The sequence below is a fragment of the Pan troglodytes genome, chromosome 6 (genome assembly GCF_028858775.2).
Source record: "Pan troglodytes isolate AG18354 chromosome 6, NHGRI_mPanTro3-v2.0_pri, whole genome shotgun sequence".
In the NCBI taxonomy this organism is placed as follows: Eukaryota; Metazoa; Chordata; class Mammalia; order Primates; family Hominidae; genus Pan; species Pan troglodytes.
In genome coordinates this window covers 122,699,240-122,723,296 of record NC_072404.2, presented here as the reverse complement: position 1 = coordinate 122,723,296, position 24,057 = coordinate 122,699,240, and the positions used below count along the sequence as shown (strand labels likewise).

General features: G+C 35.7%; 1 protein-coding gene across 2 annotated transcripts in view; it reads left to right on the top strand.

Moving 5' to 3' along the window:
• The window catches only part of COG5 (component of oligomeric golgi complex 5), a 360,750-nt gene that overhangs the window by 218,113 nt on the left and 118,580 nt on the right, over positions 1–24,057 (top strand). For both annotated transcript variants that reach the window (XM_054687655.2, XM_519305.8), the window contains exon 11: positions 20,933–21,014. In XM_054687655.2, the coding sequence (XP_054543630.2) occupies positions 20,933–21,014 (82 nt within the window). The remainder of the gene's footprint in view (positions 1–20,932; positions 21,015–24,057) is intronic.

The window sequence follows — 24,057 nt, the reverse complement described above, 5'->3', positions numbered from 1 at the left end:
TTATTTTTATTTGTTTACAAATTTAAGGTCAGTGACAATTCTGCATCAAGCAAGCCTATTGGTGCCATTTTCCAACATATGCTCATTTGTGTCTCCATGTCACTTTTGGTAATATTGTCGCAATATTTCAAATTTTTTTGTTATTTTATCGGTTAAGGTGATCAGTGATCTTTGATGTTACTATTGTATTGTTTTGGGGCACCATGAACGCCCCCATATAAGATGGCAGACTGAATCAGTAAGTGTGTGTGTTCTGACTGCTCCACCAACTGGCTATTCTCCCAACCCTGTCACTCTCCTCAGGCTTCCCTGTTTCCTGAGACACAACAATATTGAAGTTAGGCCAATTAATAACCCTACAGTGACCTCTAAGTGTTCAAGTGACAGGAACTGTCACATGCCTCTCATTTTAAATCAAAAGCTAGAAATGAGTAAGCTTTGTGGAGAAGACATGTTGAAAGCTGAGAAATGCTGAACACTAGGTTTCTTATACTAGTTAGCCAAGTTGTAAATGCAAAGGAAAAGTTCTTGAAAAAATTAAAAGAGCTATTCCAGTGAATACATGAACGATAAGAAAGTAAAACAGTCGGCCAGGCGCGGTGGGTCACGCCTGTAATCCCGGCACTTTGGGAGGCCGAGGTGGGTGAATCACCTGAGGTTGGGAGTTCAAGACCAGCCTGACCAACGTGGAGAAACCCCATCTCTACGAAAAATACAAAATTAACCAGGTGTGGTGGCGCATGCCTGTAATCCCAGCTACTCAGGAGGCTGAGGCAGGAGAATTTCTTGAACCTGGGAGGTGGAGGTTGTGGTGAGCCCAGATTGCACCATTGCACTCCAGCCTGGACAACAAGAGTGAAACTCCGTCCAAAATAAATAAATAAATAAAGTAAAACAATCTTATTGCTGATATGACAAAAGTTTGAGTGGTCTGAATAGAAGATCAAGCCAGCCACAACCTTCCTTTAAGCTAAAGCCTAATCAAGAGCAATATCCTAATTCTTAAATTCTGTGAAGGCTGAGGTAGGTGACGAAGCTGCACATTTTCTTGTTGGAAGCTAGCAGAGATTAGTTCATGAGGTTTAAGGGAAAAAAGCTACTCCTGTAACATAAAAGTACAATGTGAAGCAGCAAGTGCTAATGTAGAAACTATGGCAAGTTATTGAGAAGATCTAGCTAAAATCATCGATGAAGGTAGCTACACTGAAATCACAGATTTTCAATGTAGATGAAGTAGCCTTAGAAGAAGATGCCAACTAGGACTTTCATAGTTAGAGAGCGGAAGTCAATACCTGGCTTCAAAGCTTCAAAGGATAGGCTGATTCTCTTTTTAGGTCTAATGCCCCTGGTAACATTAAGTGGAAACCAGTGCTAATTTACCATTCCACAAATCCTAGGGCCTTTAAGAATGATGCTAAATCTATTCTGCTTGTGCTCTATAAATTGAACAGTAAAGCATAGAGGATAGCACATCTGTTTATAGTGTGGTATGCTGAACATTTTAAGCCTACTGTTAAGACCTGCTCAGAAAAAAAAAAAAATCCTTTCAAACTATTACTCATCATTGATAATATACCTACTCACCTAAGAACTCTGATTGAGATGTATAAGGAGACTAATGTTGTTTTCATGCATGCTAACATAACATCCATTCTACAGCCCATGATTAAGAAATAATTTTGACTTTCAAGTTTTATTATGTGTTTTTGGGTTTTTTTGTTTTTTGTTTTGAGACAGGGTCTCCCTCTGTCTTCTACGTGGGAGTGCAGTGGTGCGATGTCAGCTCGCTGCAATCTCTGCCTCCCAGGCTTAACTGATCCTCTAGCCTCGGCTTCCCAAGTAGCTGGGACTGCAGGCATAAGCCACCACACCTGACTAATTTTTGTATTTTTTATAGAGATAGGGTTTTGCCATGTTGCCCAGGCTGGTCTCAAACACCTGAGCTCAAGCAATCTGCCAGCCTTAGCATCCCAAAGTACTGGGATTGCAGGCATGAACCACTATGCCTGGCCTTATTATTTCTTTTTAATTTTTGTTACTTTAATTTAAACTTTTACTTAGATTTTAAATTCATGTTTGTTACATGGCATGTTGCATGATGCTGGGATTTGGGGTATAAATGATCCCATCCCCAGGTAGGGAGCATAGAACCCAACGGTTTTTCAACCTTTGCCCCCTCCCTCCTTGCCTCCTCTAGTAGACCCAAGTGTCTCTTGTTGCCATCTTCATGTCCATGAGTACCTAATATTTAGCTCTCACTTATAACTGAGGACATGTGGTAATTGGTTTTCTGTTCCTGTATTAATTTGCTTAAGATAATGGCCTTCAGCTGTATCCATGTTGCTGTAAAAAGACATTGTTTCATTCTTTGTTTGGCTGTGTAGTATTCCATGGTGTTTACATGCCACATTTTTGTTATCTAATCTACTATTGATGGACACCTAGGTTGATTCTCTGTCTTTGCTATTGCGAATAGCACTATGATGAACATACAAGTGCATGTGCCTTTTTGGTAGAATGATTTATTTTATTTTGAATATATACCTAATAATGGGATTGCTGGGTTGAATAGTAGTTCTGTTTTAAGTTCTTTGAGAAATCTTCAAATTGCTCTCCATAATGGCTGAACTAATTTACATTGCCAGAAGCAGCGTATAAACATTCCCTTTTCTCTGCACCCTTGTCAGCATCTGTGGGTTTTTTGGGGTTTTTTTTGTTTGGTTTTTTGTTTTTGAGACAGAGTCTCGCTCTGTTTCCCAGGCTGGAATGCAGTGGCGTGATCTTGGCTTACTGCAATCTGTACTTCCCAGGTTCAAGCAAGTCTCCTGCCTCAGCTTCCCAAGTAGCTGAGATCACAGGTGCCCACCACCATGCCCAGCTAATTTTTGTACTTTTAGTAGAGACAGGGTTTCACCAGGTTGGCCATGCTTGTCTCAAACTCCTGACCTCAGGTGATCCGCCTGCCTCAGCCTCCCAAAGTGCTGGGATTATAGGTGTGAGCCACCGCACCCAGCCTGTGGTGTGTTTTTTTTTTTTTTTGGTTTGTTTGTTTGTTTTGACTCTTTTATAATAGCTATTCTGACTGTTATCTCATTGTGGTTTTGATTTGCATTTCTCTAATGATCGAATGTTGAGTATTTTTTCATATGTTTGTTGGCTCCTTGTATGTCTTCTTTTGAGAAGTACCTGTTCATGTCTTTTGTCCACTTTTTAATGAGATTATTTGTTTTTTGACTGTTGAATTGTTTAAGTTCCTTACAGATTCTGGATATTAGACCTTTGTTGGATGCATAGTTTGTGAATATTTCCTTCTATAGTGTGGGTTGTTGGTTTACTCTTTTGATAGCTTCTTTTGCAAAGCAGCTCTTAAGCCTAATTAGGCCTCACTTTGTCAATGTTTTTGTTGCAATTGCTTTTGAAGACTTTGTCGTAAATTTTTTCCCAAGGCGAATGTCCAGAATGGTATATCCTAGGTTTTCTTTTAGAATTTTTATAGTTTGTGGTCCTACATTTAAATCTTCAATCCACCTTAGTTAAATTTTGCATATAATAAAAGGTAGGGATCCAGTTTTATTCTTCTGCCTATGGCTAACCAGTTATCCCAGGACCATTTATTGAATAAGAAGTCGTTTCTCCATTGCTTATTTTTGTAGACTTTTGTATTTTATTTTTGTCAGATGGCTGTAGGTGTGAGGCTTTATATCTGAGCTCTCCATTCTGTTCCATTGGTCTGTCTTTGTACCAGTACCATGCTGTTTTGCTTACCATAGCCTTGTACTATAGTTTGATGTTGAATAATGTAATGTCTTCAGCTTTGTTCTTTTTGCTTAGGATGCTTTAGCTATTCAGGCTCTTTTTTTTTTGGTTCCATATGAATTTTAGAATACTTTTTCTAATTTTGTGAAAAATGAAATTGGTAGTTTGATAGGAATAGTGTTGAGTCTGTAGATTACTTTGGGCAGTATGATCATTTAAATGATATTGATTCTTTCAGTCCATGAGCATGGAAAGTTTTTCCATTTGTTTGTGTCATCTATGATTTCTTTCAGCAGCATTTTGTAGATCTTATGGAGATCTTTCACTTTCATGGTTAGATGTATTCCTAGGTATTTCATTTTTCTGTGTGGCTATTGTAAATGGGATTACATTCTTCATTTGGCTCTCAGCTTGGACATTATTGTCGTATAGAAATGCTACTGATTTTTATACATTGGTTTTGTTTCCTGAAACTTTGCTATAATCACTTGTCAGTTCCTGGACCTTATGGTGTAATCTTTAGGATTTTTAGTTACAGGATTATATTGTCAGAGAAGGCATAATTTTGACATCCTGTTTTCCAAATTGGATGCTATTTTTTCTTTCTCTTACCTGATTGTTCTGGCTAGCACTTCAACTACTATATTGAATAGGAGTTGTGAGAGTGGGCATCCTTGTCTTGTTCCTGTTCTCAAGGGGAATGCTTCCAGAATTTTTCCATTCAGTATGATGTTGGCTGAAGGTTTGTCATAGATGGCTCTTATTGTTTTGAGGTATGTTCCTTTGATACCCAGTTTCTTGAAGATTTTTATGAAGGATATTAGATTTCATTGAAAGCTTTTGTCTGCATCTATTGAGATGATCATATGGTTTTTGTTTTTAATTCTGTTCATATGTTTAATCACCTTTATTGATTTACATATGTTGAAACAACCTTGCATCCCAGGAATGAAGCCAACTCGATCGTGGTGAATTAACTTTTTGATGTGCTGTTGGATTCCATTTGCTAGTATTTTGTTGGGAATTTTTACATCTATGTTTATCAGCAATGTTGTCTGGTGGTTTTCTTTTGTCATTTTGCCTTTGCCACATTTTGATATCAGGGTGATGCTGGCATCATATTATGAGTTAGGGAGGAGTCCCTCAATTTTTTTTAGGGGGATTGGGGGAGAATAGTTTCAGTAGTATTGGTGCCAGCCCTTTTTTATGTCTGGTAGAATTCTGCTGTGAATCAGTTTGGCCCAGGGCTGTTTTTTGCTTGGTAGATTTTATTACTGATTCAGTTACAAAACTTGATATTGGTCTGTTCAGGGTTCCAGTTTCTTCCTGATTTGATCTTGGGAGATTGTGTGTTTCCAAGAATTTATTCATTTCCTCTAGATTTTCTAGTTTGTATGCATAGAGATGTTCCTAATAGTCTCTGAGGAGCTTTTGTATCTCTGTGGGATCGGTTGTAATGATGCCTTTGTCATTTCTGATTGTGCTCATTTGGATCTTCTTTTTTTTCTTTGTTAATCTAGCTAGTGGTCTATCAGCCTTGTTTATTACTCTTTCAGAGAACCAATTTTTGGTTTTATTAATTCTTTGTCTGGATTTTTGGGCCTCAATTTTGTTCAGTTCCACTCTGATTTTAGTTATTTCTTTTCTTCTGCTAGCTTTAGGGTTAGTTAGTTTCTTTGTTCTTGGTTTTTCTAGCTCCTCTATGTGTGATGTTAAATGATTAATGAGAGATCTTTCTGACTTTTTGAGGTAGGTATTTGGCACTTAAAACTTTCCTCTTAACACTGCTTTTGCTGCATCACAGAGATTTTGGTATGTTATCTCTTTTCATTTTTTTCAAAGAATTTTTTTATTTCTGACAATTTCACTGCTTGCCCAAAAGTCATTCAGAGACATGTTGTTTAATTTCCATGTAATTGTGTGAGTTTTGGGAGATCTTCTTGGTATCAATTTCTATTTTATTCCACTGTGGTCCAAGATTATGATGGGTATTTCAATTTATTTTTAATTTATTGAGACTTGCTTTATGGCATAGCATGTGATGAATCTTGGAGTTTGTTCTGGGTGCAGATGGGAACATATATACTGTAGTTGATGGGTGGAGTATCCTGTAGATATCTATTAGGTCCAGTTAGTTAAGTGTTGAACTTAAGTCCAGAATTTCTTTGTTAGTTTTCTACCTCCATGATCTATGGAATGCTCTCAGTGGGGTATTGAAGCCCCCCACTATAATTTTGTGGCTGTCTATATATGTTTTGCAGGTCTCTGAGAACTTGTTTTATGAATCCATGTGCCCCAATGTTGGGTGGATGTATATTTAGTATAGTTAAGTCTTTTTGTTGAATTGAGCACTTTATCACCATATAATGCCTTTCTTTATCATTTTTTACTGTTGTTGGATTAAAGTCTGTTTTATCTGACCTAAGAACAGTGACCTCTGCTCTTTTTTATTTTCCATTTGTGTGATCTTTCTCCAACCCTTTACTTTGAGCTGATAGGTGTTACTGCATGTGAGATTGGTCTCTTGAAGATAGCAGATAGATGAATCTTGTTTGTTTTACCCAATTTGCAATTCTGTGTCTTTTACCTGGAGCATTTAGGGTATTTACATTCAAGGTTTATATTGATAGCTGAGGTTTTGAGCTTATTATGAAGTTGTTAGCTGGTTGCTTTGTAGTTTCTATTGTGTGGTTGATTTGTAGGATGTGTTGGCCATGTAAAGTGTGTGTGTTTTTGTAGTAACAGGTATCATTCTTTCATTTCCATGGTTAGAACTCCCTTAAGGATCTCTTGTTGAGTATCTATTCTTATGCTTGTTAGCCATTTTAATATCATCTTTGGAGAAAAATCTATTGAAGTCTTTTGTCTATTTTAAATCACGTTATTTTTGGCTGTTACTATATATTCTAGATATTAACTTATTGTCCATTATATGGCTAGCAAATATTTTATCCCATTCTGTAGGTTGCTTTTACTCTCTGTTGTTTCCTCTACTGCATAGAAATCTTCAAGTTTGATGTAGTGTAATTTGTTTATTTTTGCTTTTGGTATCATATATAAGTAATTGCCAAATCCAGTGTCATGGAGCTTTTCCTTATTTTGGTCTAGGAGCTATAGCTTTAGGTCTTATATTTAAGTCTAATCTTTTAAGTTAATTTTTATGTATGGTATAAGGTAAGAATTCAGCTTCTTTCCTTTGCATGTGTATGTATATCTAGTTTTCCCAGTAGTATTTATTGAAGAGGCTATTCTTTCCCCATTTTGTAGCCTTGGTGTACTTGTCAAAGATCATATGGCCATGTACTTGAGGATTTATTTCTGGGCTATCTATTCTATGTCATTGGCCTATATGTCTTGTTTCATACCGGTACCATACTGTTTTGATTATGGAAGCTTTGTAATATATTTTGAAGTCAGAATGTACGAGACCACTAGTTTTGTTTTCCTTCTCAAAAAAGATATTTGAGGTCCTTGAGACTTCATATGAATTTTAGGATTTTTTTTTTCTTATTTCTACTAAAAATGCCATTGAGATTTCTTCAACACAAAAATTGATTTCCTTTTATTGAAGAAAAATGTAGTTGTGGACAAAAACGTGGGTGTTTGTTGATGGCAGCCCATTGTTCAGCGCATTATGGTAACATTATGCAGCTTTAATGCTGAAGTGGAATACCTCTCAATTCTGAGGACACTGGTTTTGATCCTGTTTTTAAAAATTGATACATAATTTCTGTACATATTCATGGGGTACTTATGATATTTTCTTTCATGCATAGAATGTAATGATCAAGTTAGGGTATTTAGGGTATTCATCTCCTCAGGTACCTATTTCCATGTGGGAACATCTCAAGTCTTGTCTTCGAGCTATTTTGTAATAAAAAAATACATTGTTGTTAACTATAGCCACCTTACTCTGCTATTGAACATTAGAACTTATTTCTTCTAACTGTATGTTTTTAGCCATTTACCAACCCCCACTTTCTCCCCCACCCAAAACACACACCCCTTCCCAGCCTCTTTGATATCTATCCTTCTTCTCTCTCCCTCCATGAGATCAAAATTTTAAGCTCCCATATATGCCATATATGAGTAAAAATGTGCAATCTTTTGTCTTTCTGTGCTTGGCCTGTTTCACTTAATGACTTGCAGTTCCATCAGCATTGCTGCAGATGTCCAGATTTCATTCTCTTTTTGTGGCCAAGTAGTATTCCATTGTGTATATATGTCATGTTTTCTTTATCCATTCATCCTTCAATGGACGCTTAGGTTGATTTCATATCTTCGCTTTTGCGAATAGTGGTACAATAAATATAAACCCCTTTGATACACTATATCCTTTTCTTTAGATAAATACCCAGTAATGGGATTGCTGAAGTATATGATAGTTCTCTTTTTAGTTTTTTGAGAAATCTCTGTACTATTTTCCATAGTGGCTACACTAATTTACCTTTCCACCAACAATGCGTAAGTGTTCCCTTTTCCCCGCATCCTCACCAGTATGTGTTATTTTTTGTTTTTTTAATAGTAGTCATTCTAACTGGGGTAAGGTCATATCTCGTTGTGGTTTTGATTTGCATTTCCCTGATGATTAGTGATGTTGACAATTTTTTAATGTACCTCTTGTCCATTTGTATGTCTTCTCTTGAGAAATGTCTATTCCAGTCCTTTGCCCACTTTTTAATGGGATTATTTGTTTCTTACTGTTGAATTGACTGAGTTCTTTCTATGTTCTGGATATTTGTCCTTCTGGCTCCCAGGCGGTCTGCACTGGTCTTGGCTGTGGCTGCAATGAGCTGGCTGGGTCATTCCCCAGGCCCACAGGTGGCATATGCAAGTGAGTGACTGCTGTGGTAGTAGCGGTAGCCTGGGTTATTTGAGAACCTGCTGTACATCATTTTGTTTAAAATTACAATTCAAAAACCCTGTCAGTGACTTTAATTGAGGAATGTTGTGAACTCATAAATTGATTTAAAAATTTTTTATTTTGTAATAGATATACATATTTTCAGGTATATGTGTTAATTTGTTACATTCATATCATGTGTAAAGATCAAATCAAGGTAATTGGGATATCCATCACCTTAAGTATATATTTTATTTATGAATTTGAATTATTCTCTTCCAGCCATTTTGAAATGTACAATAGATTATTGTTAACTGTCATCACCCTGCTGATCTATCGAACTCTGGGTCTTATTTCTTCTATCTAACTGTATATTTGTAGTCATCAATCAGCCCCTCTTTGTGTCTCTCTCTCCTCGATTTTTTTCCAGCATCTGGTAACCACCAGTCTACTCACTGTCTTCATGAGATCCACATTTCTAGCTCACACATAGTGTAAGAATATGCAATATTTCTGTTTCTGTGCTTGGTGTATTTCACTTTTCATACAGTTCCAGCCATGTTGCTGCAAATGAAAGGATTTCACTCTTTTTTATAACTGAATAATATTCTACTGGGTATATATGCCACATTTTATTTATTTATCCCTTGATGGACAATTAGGTTGATTTCATACTTTGGCTATTGTGAATAGTGCTTCATTAAACAAGGGAGTACAGATATCTTTTTGATATATTTTATTTCTTTCTTTTGGATGATCTGGCCATTACTGAGAGTGGGGTTTTGAAGTTCTCTACTATTATTGTGTTGCTATCTATCTCTCCTTTTAGATATGTTAATGTTTTCTTTATATACTTGGATGTTTCAATATTGGGTGCATACATATTTATAATTGTTATATATCTTCTTGCCAAATTGACCCCTTTCTCATTATGTAGTGATCTTTGTCCTTTTTATAGTCTTTGGCTTGTAGTCTCTTTTATCTGATATAAGTATAGTTTTTCCTGCTCTTTTTGGTTTCCAGTTGCATAGAATATCTTTTTGCATCCCTTTACATTCAGTTCATGTGTGTCTTTGTAGGTGAAGTAGGTTTCTTGCAGGCAGTGTATAGTTGAGTCTTGTTTCTTGATCCATTCAGCTACTCTGTGCCTTTTATTATAATTGTACAATTGAATCCATTTACATTCACTGTTATTACTAATAAGTAAGAACTCACTACTGCCATTTTGTTGTTTGTTTCTGGTTTTGTAATTCCTCTTCCTTTTTCCCTTTCTTACTGTATTTTGTTAGCGCTTAAGTAATTTTTGTCTGATAGTATGTTTTAATTTGTTGCTTTTTATTTTTAGTAAATGTTTTAGAGACTTTTGAATCATTATTATGAGGCTTACAAAAAACATAAGTTGTTTTGTTTTATTTTATTACTTTTTGAGATGAAGTCTTGCTCTGTAGCCCAGGCTGGAGTGCAGTTGTGCGATGTCAGCTCACCGCAACCTCCACTTCCCGGGTTCAAGTGATTCTCCTGCCTCAGCCTCCTGAGTAGCTGGGATTACAGGTGCACACCACTGCACCCAGCTATTTTTTGTATTTTTAGTAGAGGCAGGGTTTCACCATGTTGGCCAGGCTGGTCTTGAACATAAGTTATTTTAAAGAGATGACAACTTAGATGACAAAAGATACAAAGAAAGATAAAACTTTAAAAACTTTACATTTTAACTCCATTCTCCTACATTCTGACTTTTTGTTTGGTCAATTTCCTTTTTTTCACTGAGAAAACACCTGTGAATCAATTTACATATTTTTGTGTTGCCTATAAATATAAAACATGTCAATCTTTAAATATCAATATGATATATCTAACAGATTGCTATAGCTATTATTGTTTTTCATAGATGTGTCATGCTAGAGTTATGAGTGGATCACACAGCACAGTTACAGTATTAGAGTATTCTGGTTTTGTTTGCGTACTTAATTTTAACGGTGGGTTTTATATCTTCAGATGTTTTTGTTTATTTGCATATTACTGGTTTTTTTTTTTTCTTTCAGAATTTTAAGAACTCCATTTAGTATCTCTTGTAAGACAGGTCTGATGGTGGTGAATCCTTTCAACTTCTGTCTTCTTCCTTTTTGAAGCATAGCTTTGTTGAATACAGTATTTTGGATAGCATTTTTTTTTTTCACTTTGAAAATGTTATCCCACTCTCTCCTGGCCTGTGTGGTTACCATTGAGAAGTCTGTTGCCAGACCAATTGTAGCGCTCCTTTATATAGTACTGGTTTCTTTTGCTGCTTTTAGGATCTTCTCTTTGTCCTTGGCCTTTGAGATTTTAATTATGATATGCCTTGGGGTAGTTTTATTTGGTTGTAATCTGTTTGATTTTTTTCAACCTTCCTGTAACTGGATATTCATAGCTTTCTCAAATTTTGGAAGTTTTTTTTATAATCTTCAAGCTTGGAACACTTCTGTAAGATCAACTTCTTTAGCTTCTGCTTATGAGTGGAAACATGCAGCATTTATCTTTTTGTTCCTGGCTTATCTTACTTAACATAATGTCCTCCAGCCTCATTCATGTTACCTTGAATGACAGGATTTCATTCTTTTTATGGCTGAATAGTATTCTATAGTGTGGATATACCACATTTTCTTAATCCGTTTCTCTGTAGATACTTAGGTTGATTCCATAGCTTGACCAGTGCTGCAGTAAACATGAGAATGAAGATACCTCTTTGACATACTGATTTCCTTTCCTTTGGATATATACCTAGTACTGGGATTGCAGGAATTTTCAAAATACTAGTAAACCATGCATTCTTAACTGGGGGCAGTATTGACCCCAAGAGAGAGAAAATAGTTCTCATTTTTCTTTCTTAGTTTCTCTTATTAGGGAGAAACTAAACCTTATTAATCAACCTTTAACACCATTATTTGACAGTGATCTCTAGGTAAGTATGAGATTAGGCATTAGGCATTTGAGTTTAAAGAGGAACTTTTACTTTTTACTCTATGTATGTTAGTATTGAAATTTTTACATCCAGAATTTACTGTTCTAGTTAGCATTAACATTTAGATTATCTCTATTGCTCCTCCAAAAAATTTAAAAGAATAATGGAAACATCATATTTAATCCTTTCATCCAGAGACAACGCCTGTTACTATTTTGTAAAAAGTCTTTGTGTTTATCTGTATTTATTTTAATAAATGCTATCTGTTCTACCTTCAAAATGTATTTAAAATCTGACTACTTTTCACTATCTTTGACTGCCTCATTAATCTAAGCTCTTATTTTATAAAACAAAAAGTTGATTGCATTATAAATATTTTTTTCTCTCTGAACAATGTACATGTAAAAGCTAATATTTTGATTTTATTGGAAATTCTTTGGGTTTCTTATTTTGCTCTGTAGTGTGTGTATAGGGTTGTACATGTATAGGGTTTCTTACTTTGCTCTGTGGTGTTCATCTTGAAGTTCCTATTTAATTTCCATAGCTTTCTTCTTTGTAATGAGACAGCAAAATGTTTCCCCCCGAAGGCTATTTTTCAACAAAGAGAAATTTTTATTTGCCTTATTTTATTTGCTTTGCCAGGATCCCTCTGCTTTGAATCCAGAAAATGATTAAGAACTAATTTAAAATTAATATATACTTGGTTTCTTTGATCAAATCGGCAGGCTTCCTTATTCACAACATGATTTATCCGCAGAGATCTCTGGCATAGACCTTTTGCTAAGTTTTTTACACTGTACTTCCTTTGATCTTAATTTAGCTCCCTCTGCTTCTCTCTGACCTCCTCTCAGTAAGCACACTGACTTAGAAACAATTTATCAAGGACCAAAAAAAATTGTATTGCTTATCCTCACCTCCCCCTTTTGCCTCAAAGGTGTCTGCTTCTTTTTCAGGCTTAGTTTTCACTTTTGTTTTTTGATTCCACATCATCCCGTCTTGGTTTTCTCCGGTATCAACTTCTTTCCTCCTTCCTTCTTTTCAGTGTTTTACCATCTAAATATTTTTTTAAAACAGCAAAAACCTGAGTCCTTTATTTTCTTCTAAACACTTTTTTCCTTCACACTCAGGTTTCAGTAAGCTACCTGGTATCTCTACTTCCCTGCTTCTCTTTTGCCCCACACCCTTGATGTCAAGGTTTCACTCTACTGAAACCTTGTTGGTCAGTGCACCTTAGTGACCCAGCTGCCAAATCCTTCTGCCCACTTCTCAGACCATGTTTACTTCACTCCTCTGAGGTGATTGACCACTTCTTCTTAAATCTCTCCTCCCTCAGGTATTCCCACTCTTCAGAATTCCTTTATTGATGCCTCCTCCTCTTCATCCCCTTCCTTTTAAAATATTTATAAAATTTCAAACATATACCAAACTATAGAACCCAAGTATAGGACAGTGAATACCTATGTACCTGCCATCCAGTTTCAGTGATTATTAACTTATGCTCAATCTTTATTTTATAATCATCTCCACCCACTCCTCTCTCTCCACTCTGAATCATTTCTTCCACCAACTTTTAATTGATTTATTCCCTGTGGCCCACCCTCAACATTATTTTCTTCCCATGCCACATGCAATATATGGAAAAGCTCGCACAGGCTAATAGTTTCTACCACCTCTAAATGCTGATAACACTTAAATCTATTTTTTTAGCATAGATCTTGCTGAAAAGCAGTCAGTGGCCAGGTGTGGTGGCTCATGCCTGTAATCCCAGTACTTTCAGAGGCCAAGGCGGGCTATCACATGAGGTCAGGAGTTCGAGACCATCCTGGCCAACATGGCGAAACCGCATCTCTACTAAAAATACAAAAATTATCTGGGCGTGGTAGCAGGTGCCTGTAATCCCAGCTACTCAGGAGGCTGAGGCACGGGAATCATTTATCATTTGGACCCTGGAGGCGGAGGCTGCAGTGAGCCGAGATCGTGCCACTGTACTCCAACCTGGGTAACAGAGTGGGACTCCATCTCAAAAAAAAAAAAAAAAAGAAAAAAAAAAAAGAGGCAAGCAGGGTCATCTCCACTTGGATGCCCCACAGGTTCCAGAAGCATAAGTTTAAAAGAGCACATCTTTCTTTGCCCACCTGCTGCTCCTTCTTAAATTCTATTTTGGTTGCATAATCTTCATCCTCCTAGTTCTTCATAAATATATTTAGTCCTAGTTATTAATAAATACATCTTCTGGCCCATCAAGTTGTATCAGTTTTCCTGCTGCCCACTCTTACTCTACTACTATGGCCATAGAAAGGTCCCTTTTGCCTAGATTTTTTCAGTAAATTCCTAACTGATCTTTTTGCCTGTAGACTTGATAATACCCCGCACACTATTCATCTTCCACATTATTATCAGAGTGATTTTCTTTTTCTTTTTTTTTTTTTTTGAGATGGGGTCTTGCTCTGTTGCCCAGTCTGGAGTGCAGTGCTGTGATCTCGGCTCACTGCAAGCTCCGCCTCCCGGGTTCACGCCATTCTCCTGCCTCAGCCTCCCGAGTAGCTGGGACTATAGGCACCCGCCACCACGCCTGGCTAATTTTTTTGTATTTTTAGTAGAGATGGTGTTTCATAGTGGTAGCCAGGATGGTCCCGATCTCCTGACCTCGTGATCTCGGCCTCCCAAAGTGCTGGGATTACAGGCGTGAGCCACCGTGCCCAGCCCAGAATGATTTTCTTATAGCACAGCTTGATCATGGTATTATCTTATTAAAACTCTCAAGCGGTTCACTATTATATCTATGATGAATGTAGACATACCTTGATCTGATCCTTGTCTTACTTTCCATTCTTATGTCCTCCCTCTTTCCTGAATGCTCACTTTTTATTCAGAGGTTAGAAAACACTTTTTCACATCTCTGTGTACTATTAGCTGGGTGTGGTGGCACGCACCTGTAGTCCCAACTACTCAGGAGGCCTAGACAGGAGAATCGCTTGAACCCGGAAGGTGGAGGTTGCAGTGAGCTGAGATCGCACCACTGCACTCCAGCCTGGGCAACAGGGTGAGACTCTGTCTCAAAAAAAAAAAAAAAAAAAAAAAAAAAAAAGGGGGGGGATCTAGCTCAAGAGATCCTGATTCTTCATAACAAAATAAATCCCATGAAAATATTATTTCTGCTATTTACATGAGGAAATCAAAAGCTCAGAAAGATGAAGTCACCTTTCTAAAGTCACAGCACAAGTGGTAGACCTTGGATTTAAGTCAAGGTTATTTGACTTCAAAACCCATACTCTTTTCACTATACTCAGCACAATAAGGTTAGCATGAAAGTTTGGACCTTATTCAATGTGCAGTAAGAAGCTGTCAAATATATTTGAGCCAGGAAATCCATGGTCAATTTGGTGTTATAAAGAGAAAAACTAAAGAATATATGCTTTGAAAGCTGTTTTGTTTAAGTATTAATTATTCTAAGTTTCTCTGTATACATTTAATTATGTTGAAATCAATGGCTAAAGCAAAGGCCAAGCCATAATTCTAAATAATAGATTTATCTTTAAAAAGTTCTGACATTTTTGTATATTTTACTTTTGTTCTATTTATATGTAATAATATGTGTCTGTTTAGTTTTATTATCAGCTTACGTGGTCTCAGCCAAAAGTCCAAATTTCATTGTTTCTTAAAGTTAGAATTATACTGTTTGTATTTATAACCAAGGAACAAGGTCAGAAAGATACTTTAAATTACAAATGTTTCCCTGAATTGATCTGATAACATGATTCCATTTAACTTAATGTAAGACATACTGGGAGTCAGTTATAAATAGATCATTGTCAAATATCCTTCCAGTTCAAATCTACTTGAATTATTCAAAATGTAGTTCAATTAATTTTGTTTCAAAATGTTTAGAAGCAAATATGTAACAGGCTGACTTGACTTGAAACAAGCACAGTGATTTTTATATAGCTTCATATTTTCTTTATGCAGGAAATTATATTTATGTGATGTAGTTTTGACAATAAAATTTTGTTTTTGTTTTCTTAAAGACAGGGTCTTATTCTGTCATCCAGGCTGGATTGCAATGATGTGATCCTGGCTCACTGCAGCCTTGAACTCCTGAGCTAAAGCAGTCTCCTGCCTCAGCCTCCAAAGTAGCTGAGACCACAGGCACATGCTCCCACACTCAGCTAATTTTTTAAATTTTTGTGTAGAAACGGGGGGGTCTTTCTGTTGCCGAGGATGGTCTTGAACTCCTGGCCTCAAGCCATCCTCCCACCTTGGCCTCCCAAAGTGTTGGAATTACAGGTATGAGCCACTGCACATGGCAATAACATTTCTGACTATCCTTTGATAATTAAAATTAACATTCTATCTTTTTATATTTTGGTAGGAGATATAGATTTACTATTATATAGTATAGTATATGTACATATACTATTATATATGTGTATATATAGGGATACTTCATACATACACAGCATATACATATCTGTATAAATAGATGGGTATATAGATATAGAAAATCATTGCTTTAACATACTATCTTACCCCCAAATCCACTTTTTTATTATTATCTTCTATATTTTCCCATTCCCTCTGAATCTACTTTATCTCTCTTTATGTCTCCCAAGGACTTTTCACATCCTTTCTTGTTCCAACAGCTATGTGTCCTTCTTAGTACATCTCTTTAGTAGCTGCCTCTAGCTGTTAATTTAGACAAGTCCTTGGGATGGATTGATTGATTTATTCAACAATTGTATTAGGGTATCAGGGTTCTTCAGAGAAACAAAAGCAACAGGAAATGTTATATATTTGTATATAGAAAATAAGGAATTGGCCAATGGGATTATGGACACAAGTCTGTAGATCTGTAGTTGGCAAGCTGGAAAGCCAATGATGTAGTCCCAGTCCAAAGGCCTGCAGGCTCAGACCTAGAAAAAGCTGGCGTTTCAGTGATGGCGTGTGCCTGTAGTCCCAGGTACTCAGGAAGCTGAGGCAGGAGAATCGCTTGAGCCCGGGAGGCGGAGGTTGCAATGAGCCAAGATCACACCACTGCACTCCAGCCTGGGCGACAGAGCGAGACTCCATCTTAAAATAATAATAATAAAAACATAATAAAATAATAAAAATAAAATAAATTGTTTTCTGTTTCCAAAAAGTTTCCTTAAAAATATTTTTACTATTGTTTTAACTAGTGAAATTTCTTAAGAGTTTTATGGGGGAAAGAATCTCAGGCTATGATAATTGTACTAAAATGTGTATTAGAATAACTTTTTTAAATAAGGGAAGTAACTAATTCATTTTCCCTGTCCCCCATCTCTTGGCAATTACCATTATTCTTTCTGCTTCTAAGAGTTTGACTATTTTAGCTACTTCATATAAGTAGAATCTTGCAGCATTTATCTTTTTGTGACTGGCTTGTTTCACTTAGTGTAACATCTTCAAGGTTCATTCATATTGTAGCATATGATAGGATTTCTTTCTTTTTTAAGACTGAAGAGTGTTCTATTGTAAGTACAGTCATATACCACATAATGACATTTCAGTCAATGACAGGCTGCACATACAACTGTGGCCTCATAAGACTGTAGTACTGTATATTTGCTGTGTCTTTTTGATGTTTAGATACACAAATGTACTATTGTGTTACGATTACCTACAGTATTCATTACAATGACATGTACAAGTTTGTAGCCCAGGAGTGATAGGCTATCACATAAAGCCTACTTGTGTAGTAGGCTATCCCTTCTAGGTTTGTGTAAGTACATTCTGTGATTTTTGCACAATGACAGAATTGCCTAATGAGGCATTTCTCAGGCACATTCCTATCATTCAGAAATGCATGACTGAATGAATATACTACATTTTCTTTATCCATTCATTCTTTGATAGACATTTGGGTTGTTACCATCTCTTGGCTTTTATGAATAATGCTGCAGTGAACATGAGTATTCAAATAAATCTTCAAGATCCTGCTTTCAGCTCTTTTACTTATATACCCAGAAGTGGAATTGCTGGATCATATGGTAATTTTGAGCAACCTCCCTAATGTTTTCCATAGTGGCTACACTATTTTACATTTCTACCAACAATGCACAAAATTTCCAGTTTCTCCACATCCTCGCTGAGACTTGTTATTTACCAGTTTTTTATAGTAGCCATCCTAATGGATGTGAGATGACATCTCAGTATGGTTTTGATTTGCATTTCCATGATGATTAGTGATATTGAGCATCTTTTCATGTGCTTGTTGGCCAGCCATTTATTTATTTGCTTTGGAGAAGTGTCTACTCAAGTCCTTTGCCTGTTTTTTAATCATGGTATTTGTTTTTTTAATTGTTGAATTGTCAGAGCCATTTATATATTCTGAATATTAACTCCTTATTAGATACATGGTTAGCAAATGTTTTCCCCCATTCTGTAGGTTGCCTTTTTACTCTATTGATTGTTTCCTTTCCTGCACAGAAAATTTCAAGTTAGGTATACTCCAGTTTGTCTATCTCTGCTTTTGTTGCCTGTGTTCATGGTGTCCTATACAAGAATTATTGCCAAATCCAGTGTCACAGAGCTTTTCTCCTATGTTTTTTTTCTAGGAGTTATAATTTCAGGTCTTAGGTTTAGGTCCTTAATCCATTTTGAGTTAGTTTTTATACATGGTATGAGGTAAAGTTTCAACTTTATTCTTTTGCATGCATATATCCAGTTTTCCCAGCAGCATTTATTGAAGAGACTGTCCTTTTCCTATTGTGTAGCCTTGGCACCCTTGTTCAAGATTGTATGACTGTATACTTGATCGTTTATTTTTTTGTCTCTCTACTCCATTGGTCCGTATGTCTGTCTTTATGCTGGTACCATACTGTTTTGATTCCTGAAGCTTGGTAATATGGTTTCTTCCATTTGGATGGGTTTTATTTGGGTTTTTAGAGATAGGATCTCCCTTTGTTGCCCAGGCTGGCTGCAAACACCTAGGCTCGAGCAATTCTCCCACCTCATCCTCCAAGTAGCTGAGACTACAGGTGTGTTCCACTGCACCTGGCTCTGTAATATGTCTTGAAGTCAGGAAGTCTGAGGCCTCTAGCTTTGTTTGTTTGTTTTTTCCCTCAAGAAAGATATTTGGGATCCCTGGAGATTCTCTATTAATTTTAGTATTTTTTTATTTCTGCAAAAATGCCATTGAGATTTTGAGAATCTGCGGATCATTTGGGGAGTATGGACATTTTAACATTATTAGGTCTTCCAACCCATAACACAGTATGCTTTCCATTTACTTGTATCTTCTTTAATTTCTTTCAACCATATCGTATAGTTTTCAGTATACAAGTTTTTTACCTTCTTGAATAAGTTTATTCTTAAGTATTCTTTTGGATACTGTTATAAAAGTAGGGTAGTTTTCTTCATTTTTTTCTGTCTATTTCATTGTTAGTTTGTAGAAACACACTAATTTTTATGTGTTGATTTTGTAGGCTACAACTTGGCTGAATTCAGTTATTATTTTAACAGGCCTTTTTGAGGAGTCTAGGATTATCTACATAACAAGATCATATCATCTAGAAACAGATATAATTTTACTTCTTCCATTCCAATTTGGATGCTTTTTATTTCTTTTTCTTCCTTGGTCCTTCTGGCAGGACTCCTAGTACTATATTGTATAGAAGTGGTAAGAGTGGGCATCCTGGCCTTGTTCCTGATCTTAGAGGGAAAGCTTTCTGTTTTACACCATGGAGTAGGATGTTAGCTGCAGATTTTTCTTATGTGGCCCTTATTATGTTGATGTAATTTCCTTCGAGTCCTAGTTTGTTGAGTGTTTTTATCATCAGATGGTGTTAAATTTTGTTGAATGCTTTTTCTGCATTAATTGAGACGACCATGTGGTTTTAGTCCTTCATTCTGTTAATGTGGTATATTATACTTCCTTAACATGATGAAAAGCATCTACTTTAAACTAAGATACGCAAGACATAATACCTAAAATCTTAGGAATCTGAATGTATTTTCTGATCGTTGCATAAGAAATCAACAATGATTTGATTTGCCTTGTTTATGATTAACAGTTCTTGAGTAAATTTACAACCATAAGACTTATTTTAAAAAGGAACAATTAATAATGAAAATGGAAGTGTACACAGGTATAAAAGTCACAAATCAGTATTTTTCATTGGTCATTTTGTTCACTTGTCCAAAATTATAATTTTATTTTTGGGACTGTAGCAATATTTTAACATTAGAGATATTTTATTTTATTTTTACTCTTACTTTTTTGTTTGTTTGTTTGTTTGTTTGCTTCTTGAGACTGAGTTTTGGTCTGTTGCCAAGGCTGAAGTGCAGTGGCGCAATCTTGGCTCACTGCAACCTCGGCCTCCTGGGTTTAAGCGATTCTCCTGCCTCAGTCTCCCTAGTAGCTGGGATTACAGGCATGCGCCACCACACCTGGCTAATTTTTGTATTTTTAGTAGAGGCGGGGTTTCACCATGTTGGGAAGGCTGGTCTCAAACTCCTGACCTCTGGTAATCCATCCGCCTTGGCCTCCCAAAGTGCTGGGATTACAGTTGTGAGCCCCTGTGCCCAGTCTTAAAATATTACTTTGAACCATATGAAGTTGGCATTTCTGGCTGCAAAAATAGTAGAATATTGGCAGTATTATATTGTATACCACACATGTGGATGTATCTTAAAGTATTTGGCAAAATTTCTAAGAGTGTGATTCTATTTTAACAGTGTTAAAGTTCTTTGTCTTTCTTTAACAAATGATACTTTAATTAATATTTGTCTTTTCTTTATAGTGCTTACTTTTTAAAACATATATTCAAAGTTGAAAGTATCATGCTAAACTGAGTAGTAGCAATTCCTTTGAGTTTTTTTGAAACTATATCTAGGCTTCAGCCATTCTCTTTTGTAATAGTGAATTATTTCTTGTTAGTTGTCCTAACAAGCATGATGTAAGCAGGCTTTTGTCTATCATTTTGTTATAGTCACACAAATTGCCCTCCGTATTTAAAAAAATGATGATGAGAGTAATAATTTATGTAATAATAATAGCTAACATTCATTGAGTTTATTGTATTTCAGGCATTGTCCCAAGACTTATATTAATTTGTTTAATCCTCATAATTATCCTGCAATGTTATCACCATTTTTCATATGAAGAACAAAGGCCCTGAATGGCTAAGCAACATGCCCAAGGTTACACCAGCTATTATGTGGCAGAGAAGAAGAATGACTGACTACTTGAACATAAGACATAATTTGAATTATCTTTATATTTCCATTTAATTAATAATTCTATTGTTTGATGGTTAGATGTCTAAAATTTTTATTTAAATTTTAAATAACTTTTCAAGGTTACATGTTACCCATTATGATTTCTTAAAATAAATGCATTTTTTTATTTTTAAAAAATTTTTGTTTGTTGTTCACAGGATGGACAACCTGAAATTTTCTACACATTTTGGAATTCAGTTACTCAGGCACTTTCTTCTCAATTTCATATGGCAACAAACTGTAAGTTTACTACTTATTTTGAAAATGAATTTCAAAGTTTTAAGTTATTTTATCATTTGATGTCAAGAAGCTTTGCTGTATTGGTTTACAAAACATTTTTATTGCTATTTTAAAATTCCTGGCTAATTGTCATTTTGTCTAGATGTTTAATCTGGAATCTCCTAGACATATATTCAGTAAACAAAATTTTTACACATTTTTGTAATTAATATTTAGAATAAAATTCTCCAGAAAAATAAGTCAATATCTTATTATTCAGACATCAGAAGAACTCTGTCTGAATTTTTCCTACATAGAGTGTGTAAAGCAGTTAATGTTGAAAAATTTAGTTCATGCTTTTAGAATTAGTTTATAACTAAAAGATATAAAAATACAGAGACTTTGCAAATTTTTTATTGTTAAAAATGAAGATTTAATGAATAAACAGGTGAAATATCTACATCGTGAATTAAAAGTTGGTCATTCAAATATGTTCCACAAAACTTTTTCTTAATTTCTTTATATCATGAAATAATGGACTGGTAGATCTATACAATGAAATATGCAAACCAGCTAATATCTTACGCGTGTGTTTGTCTAAATACTTTAGGTAAGAGCATATAATGTACCTAGGCCTTTAAAAAGTGTTAAGAGTTCATTTCTATTTAAATTTTTATTCACAAGCATTTACTAGAAGGACTTACTGTATGCTAAATATTATTTAGCCACTGCCCTCCCTACACTGACCAGAGTTAAATAAACTAGTCTGCTTGTCTCTCTACTTATTTATAATGAAGTATGTAGTAAGACAGTAACCACAAAGAGGTCTTCATTCATTTGTAGCTAAACAGAACTTAAGCTAATGGGATATTAGGATCCATTTACTCCATTTAGTTGTAGTGTTTCGTTTTCTTTTGTTTTGTTTTTTTCCAGACGGAGTCTTGCTCTGTCACCCAGGCTGGAGTGCAGTCGCGTGATCTCGGCTCACTGCTACCTCTGCCTTCTGGGTTCAAGCAATTCTCCTGCCTCAGCCTCCCTAGTAGCTGGGACTACAGGAATGTACCACCACACCTGGCTAATTTTTTTGTATTTTTAGTAAAGACGGGGTTTCACCATGTTGGTCAGGCTGGTCTCGAACTCCTGACCTCAAATGATCGGCCCGCCTTGGCTTCCCAAAGTGCTGGGATTACAGGCATGAGCCACTGCGCCCGGCCTGTTCCGTTTACTTGTGAATCACACTGCTCATTTTGGGAGGGAATAAATATCGTATATTTCCTTGGTTTTTGTTTTTGCTGAGCTTTATTGAGATATAATTTATATGCAGTAAAAGTCACCAATTTTAAACATAAAATTCTATAATGTTTGACAAATGTTTACATTCATATAACCATCATTACAATTAAGATATAGAACATTTCCATCATCCCCAAATTTTCTTTATGTACTTGTGCAGTTTATCTGCTACCTTCACTCCCTGGGTCCTGGCAACAACTAGAATCATATAGTATACATTATTTGATCATCAGCATAATTAAGATTCTTCCATGTTGTTGCATATATCGGTAGTCCATTTCCTTTTAAATTGTTGAATTGTATTCCATTGTGTAGATATATACCACAATTTTTTATCCATTCTGCAGTTGGGAAACAAGTTGGATTATTATGAATAAAGTTACAGTTATTTACATACATATATCTCTTTTGTGGACATATGTGTTCCTTCTCTTGTGCAAATATGTAAGGGTGGAATTGCTCAATTATTTGGTAAATGTTGTTTAACTTTACAGAAACTGCAGTGCTATAATCCAAAATGGATATACCATTTTGCATTTCCATCAACAATGTGTGATAGTTCCAGTTGCTCCACATTTTTGCCAATCCATGATATTGTCAGTTATTTTAATTTTAGTCATTCCAGTGGGTGTGTACTAGTTTTTTTTATTGGGGTTTTAGCTTCCACTAGACTAATGATGCTTTCTTAGTTCATTTGGGCTGCTACAACAAAATACCACAGACTGGGCAACTTATACACAACAGAAATTTATTTCTCACAGTTCTGGAGAAATGGCAAGTCCAACATCAAGGTACTGGAAGATTTAGTATTTGGTGAGGGCCTGCTTCCTGGTTCATAGACTGTGCCTTCTGACTGTGTCCTCACGTGTTAGAAAAGGATAGGGAAGCTATCTGAGCCTCTTTTGTAAGTGCACTAATCTCATTCATGAGGATTTTCTCCCCCTGACCTCATCACCTCTGAGAGAATCCACTTCCTAACCCCATCACATTTGGTGAGTAGGTTTCAACATATGAATTTGGGGAGATAAAACCATTCAGACCATAGCAGATGTTGACCACATTTTCACAGGCTTAGATGCCATCTGTATAACTTTTTTGGTTTTGTGTTTGTCTAAAGGATTGTCCTCTGTTTTTATTGTATTTCTTGTTCTCTTACTGAGTCCCAAGGAATCTTTGCATATTCTGGGTTCAGAGTACTTCCTTAGTTGCATGTTTTGAAGATATTTTCCCCTAGAATGTGGCTTGGCTTTTTGTTTTCTTAACAGTGCCTTCCAAAGGACAAAAGTTTTAAATCCTGATCAAATTCAATTTATCAAAGTTTTAAATGATTTGTACTTTTTTTGACCTAAAAATTATTGCCTAATCCAAAGTCAGAAGCATTTCCTCTTACATTTTATTTTAGAAGTTTTACTAGGTTTGAGTTAATTTTCGTGTGTGTTATGAGTTATCTCAACATTCATTTCTTTTAGAACATATGGCTCCAAAAAATTGTTCTCTGCCTATTGACTTCTTGGAAACTTTTGTTGAAAATCATTTGGTTATCTATAAGTAAGACTATTTCTGGACTCTGTTTGGTTCCATTTTTCTGAATGTCTATGTTTACATCAGTACAACAGGGTTTTCGTCACAGTAGTCAAAGTCCTCCTATTTTGTTCTTCTTTATCAAAGTAATTTTAGTTACCATAGGTCTTTTGCATTTCCATATGTGTTTCAGAATTTTGTTCCTCCAATAATTGACTCCTGGGATTTTGATGAGGATTGCATTGAATCT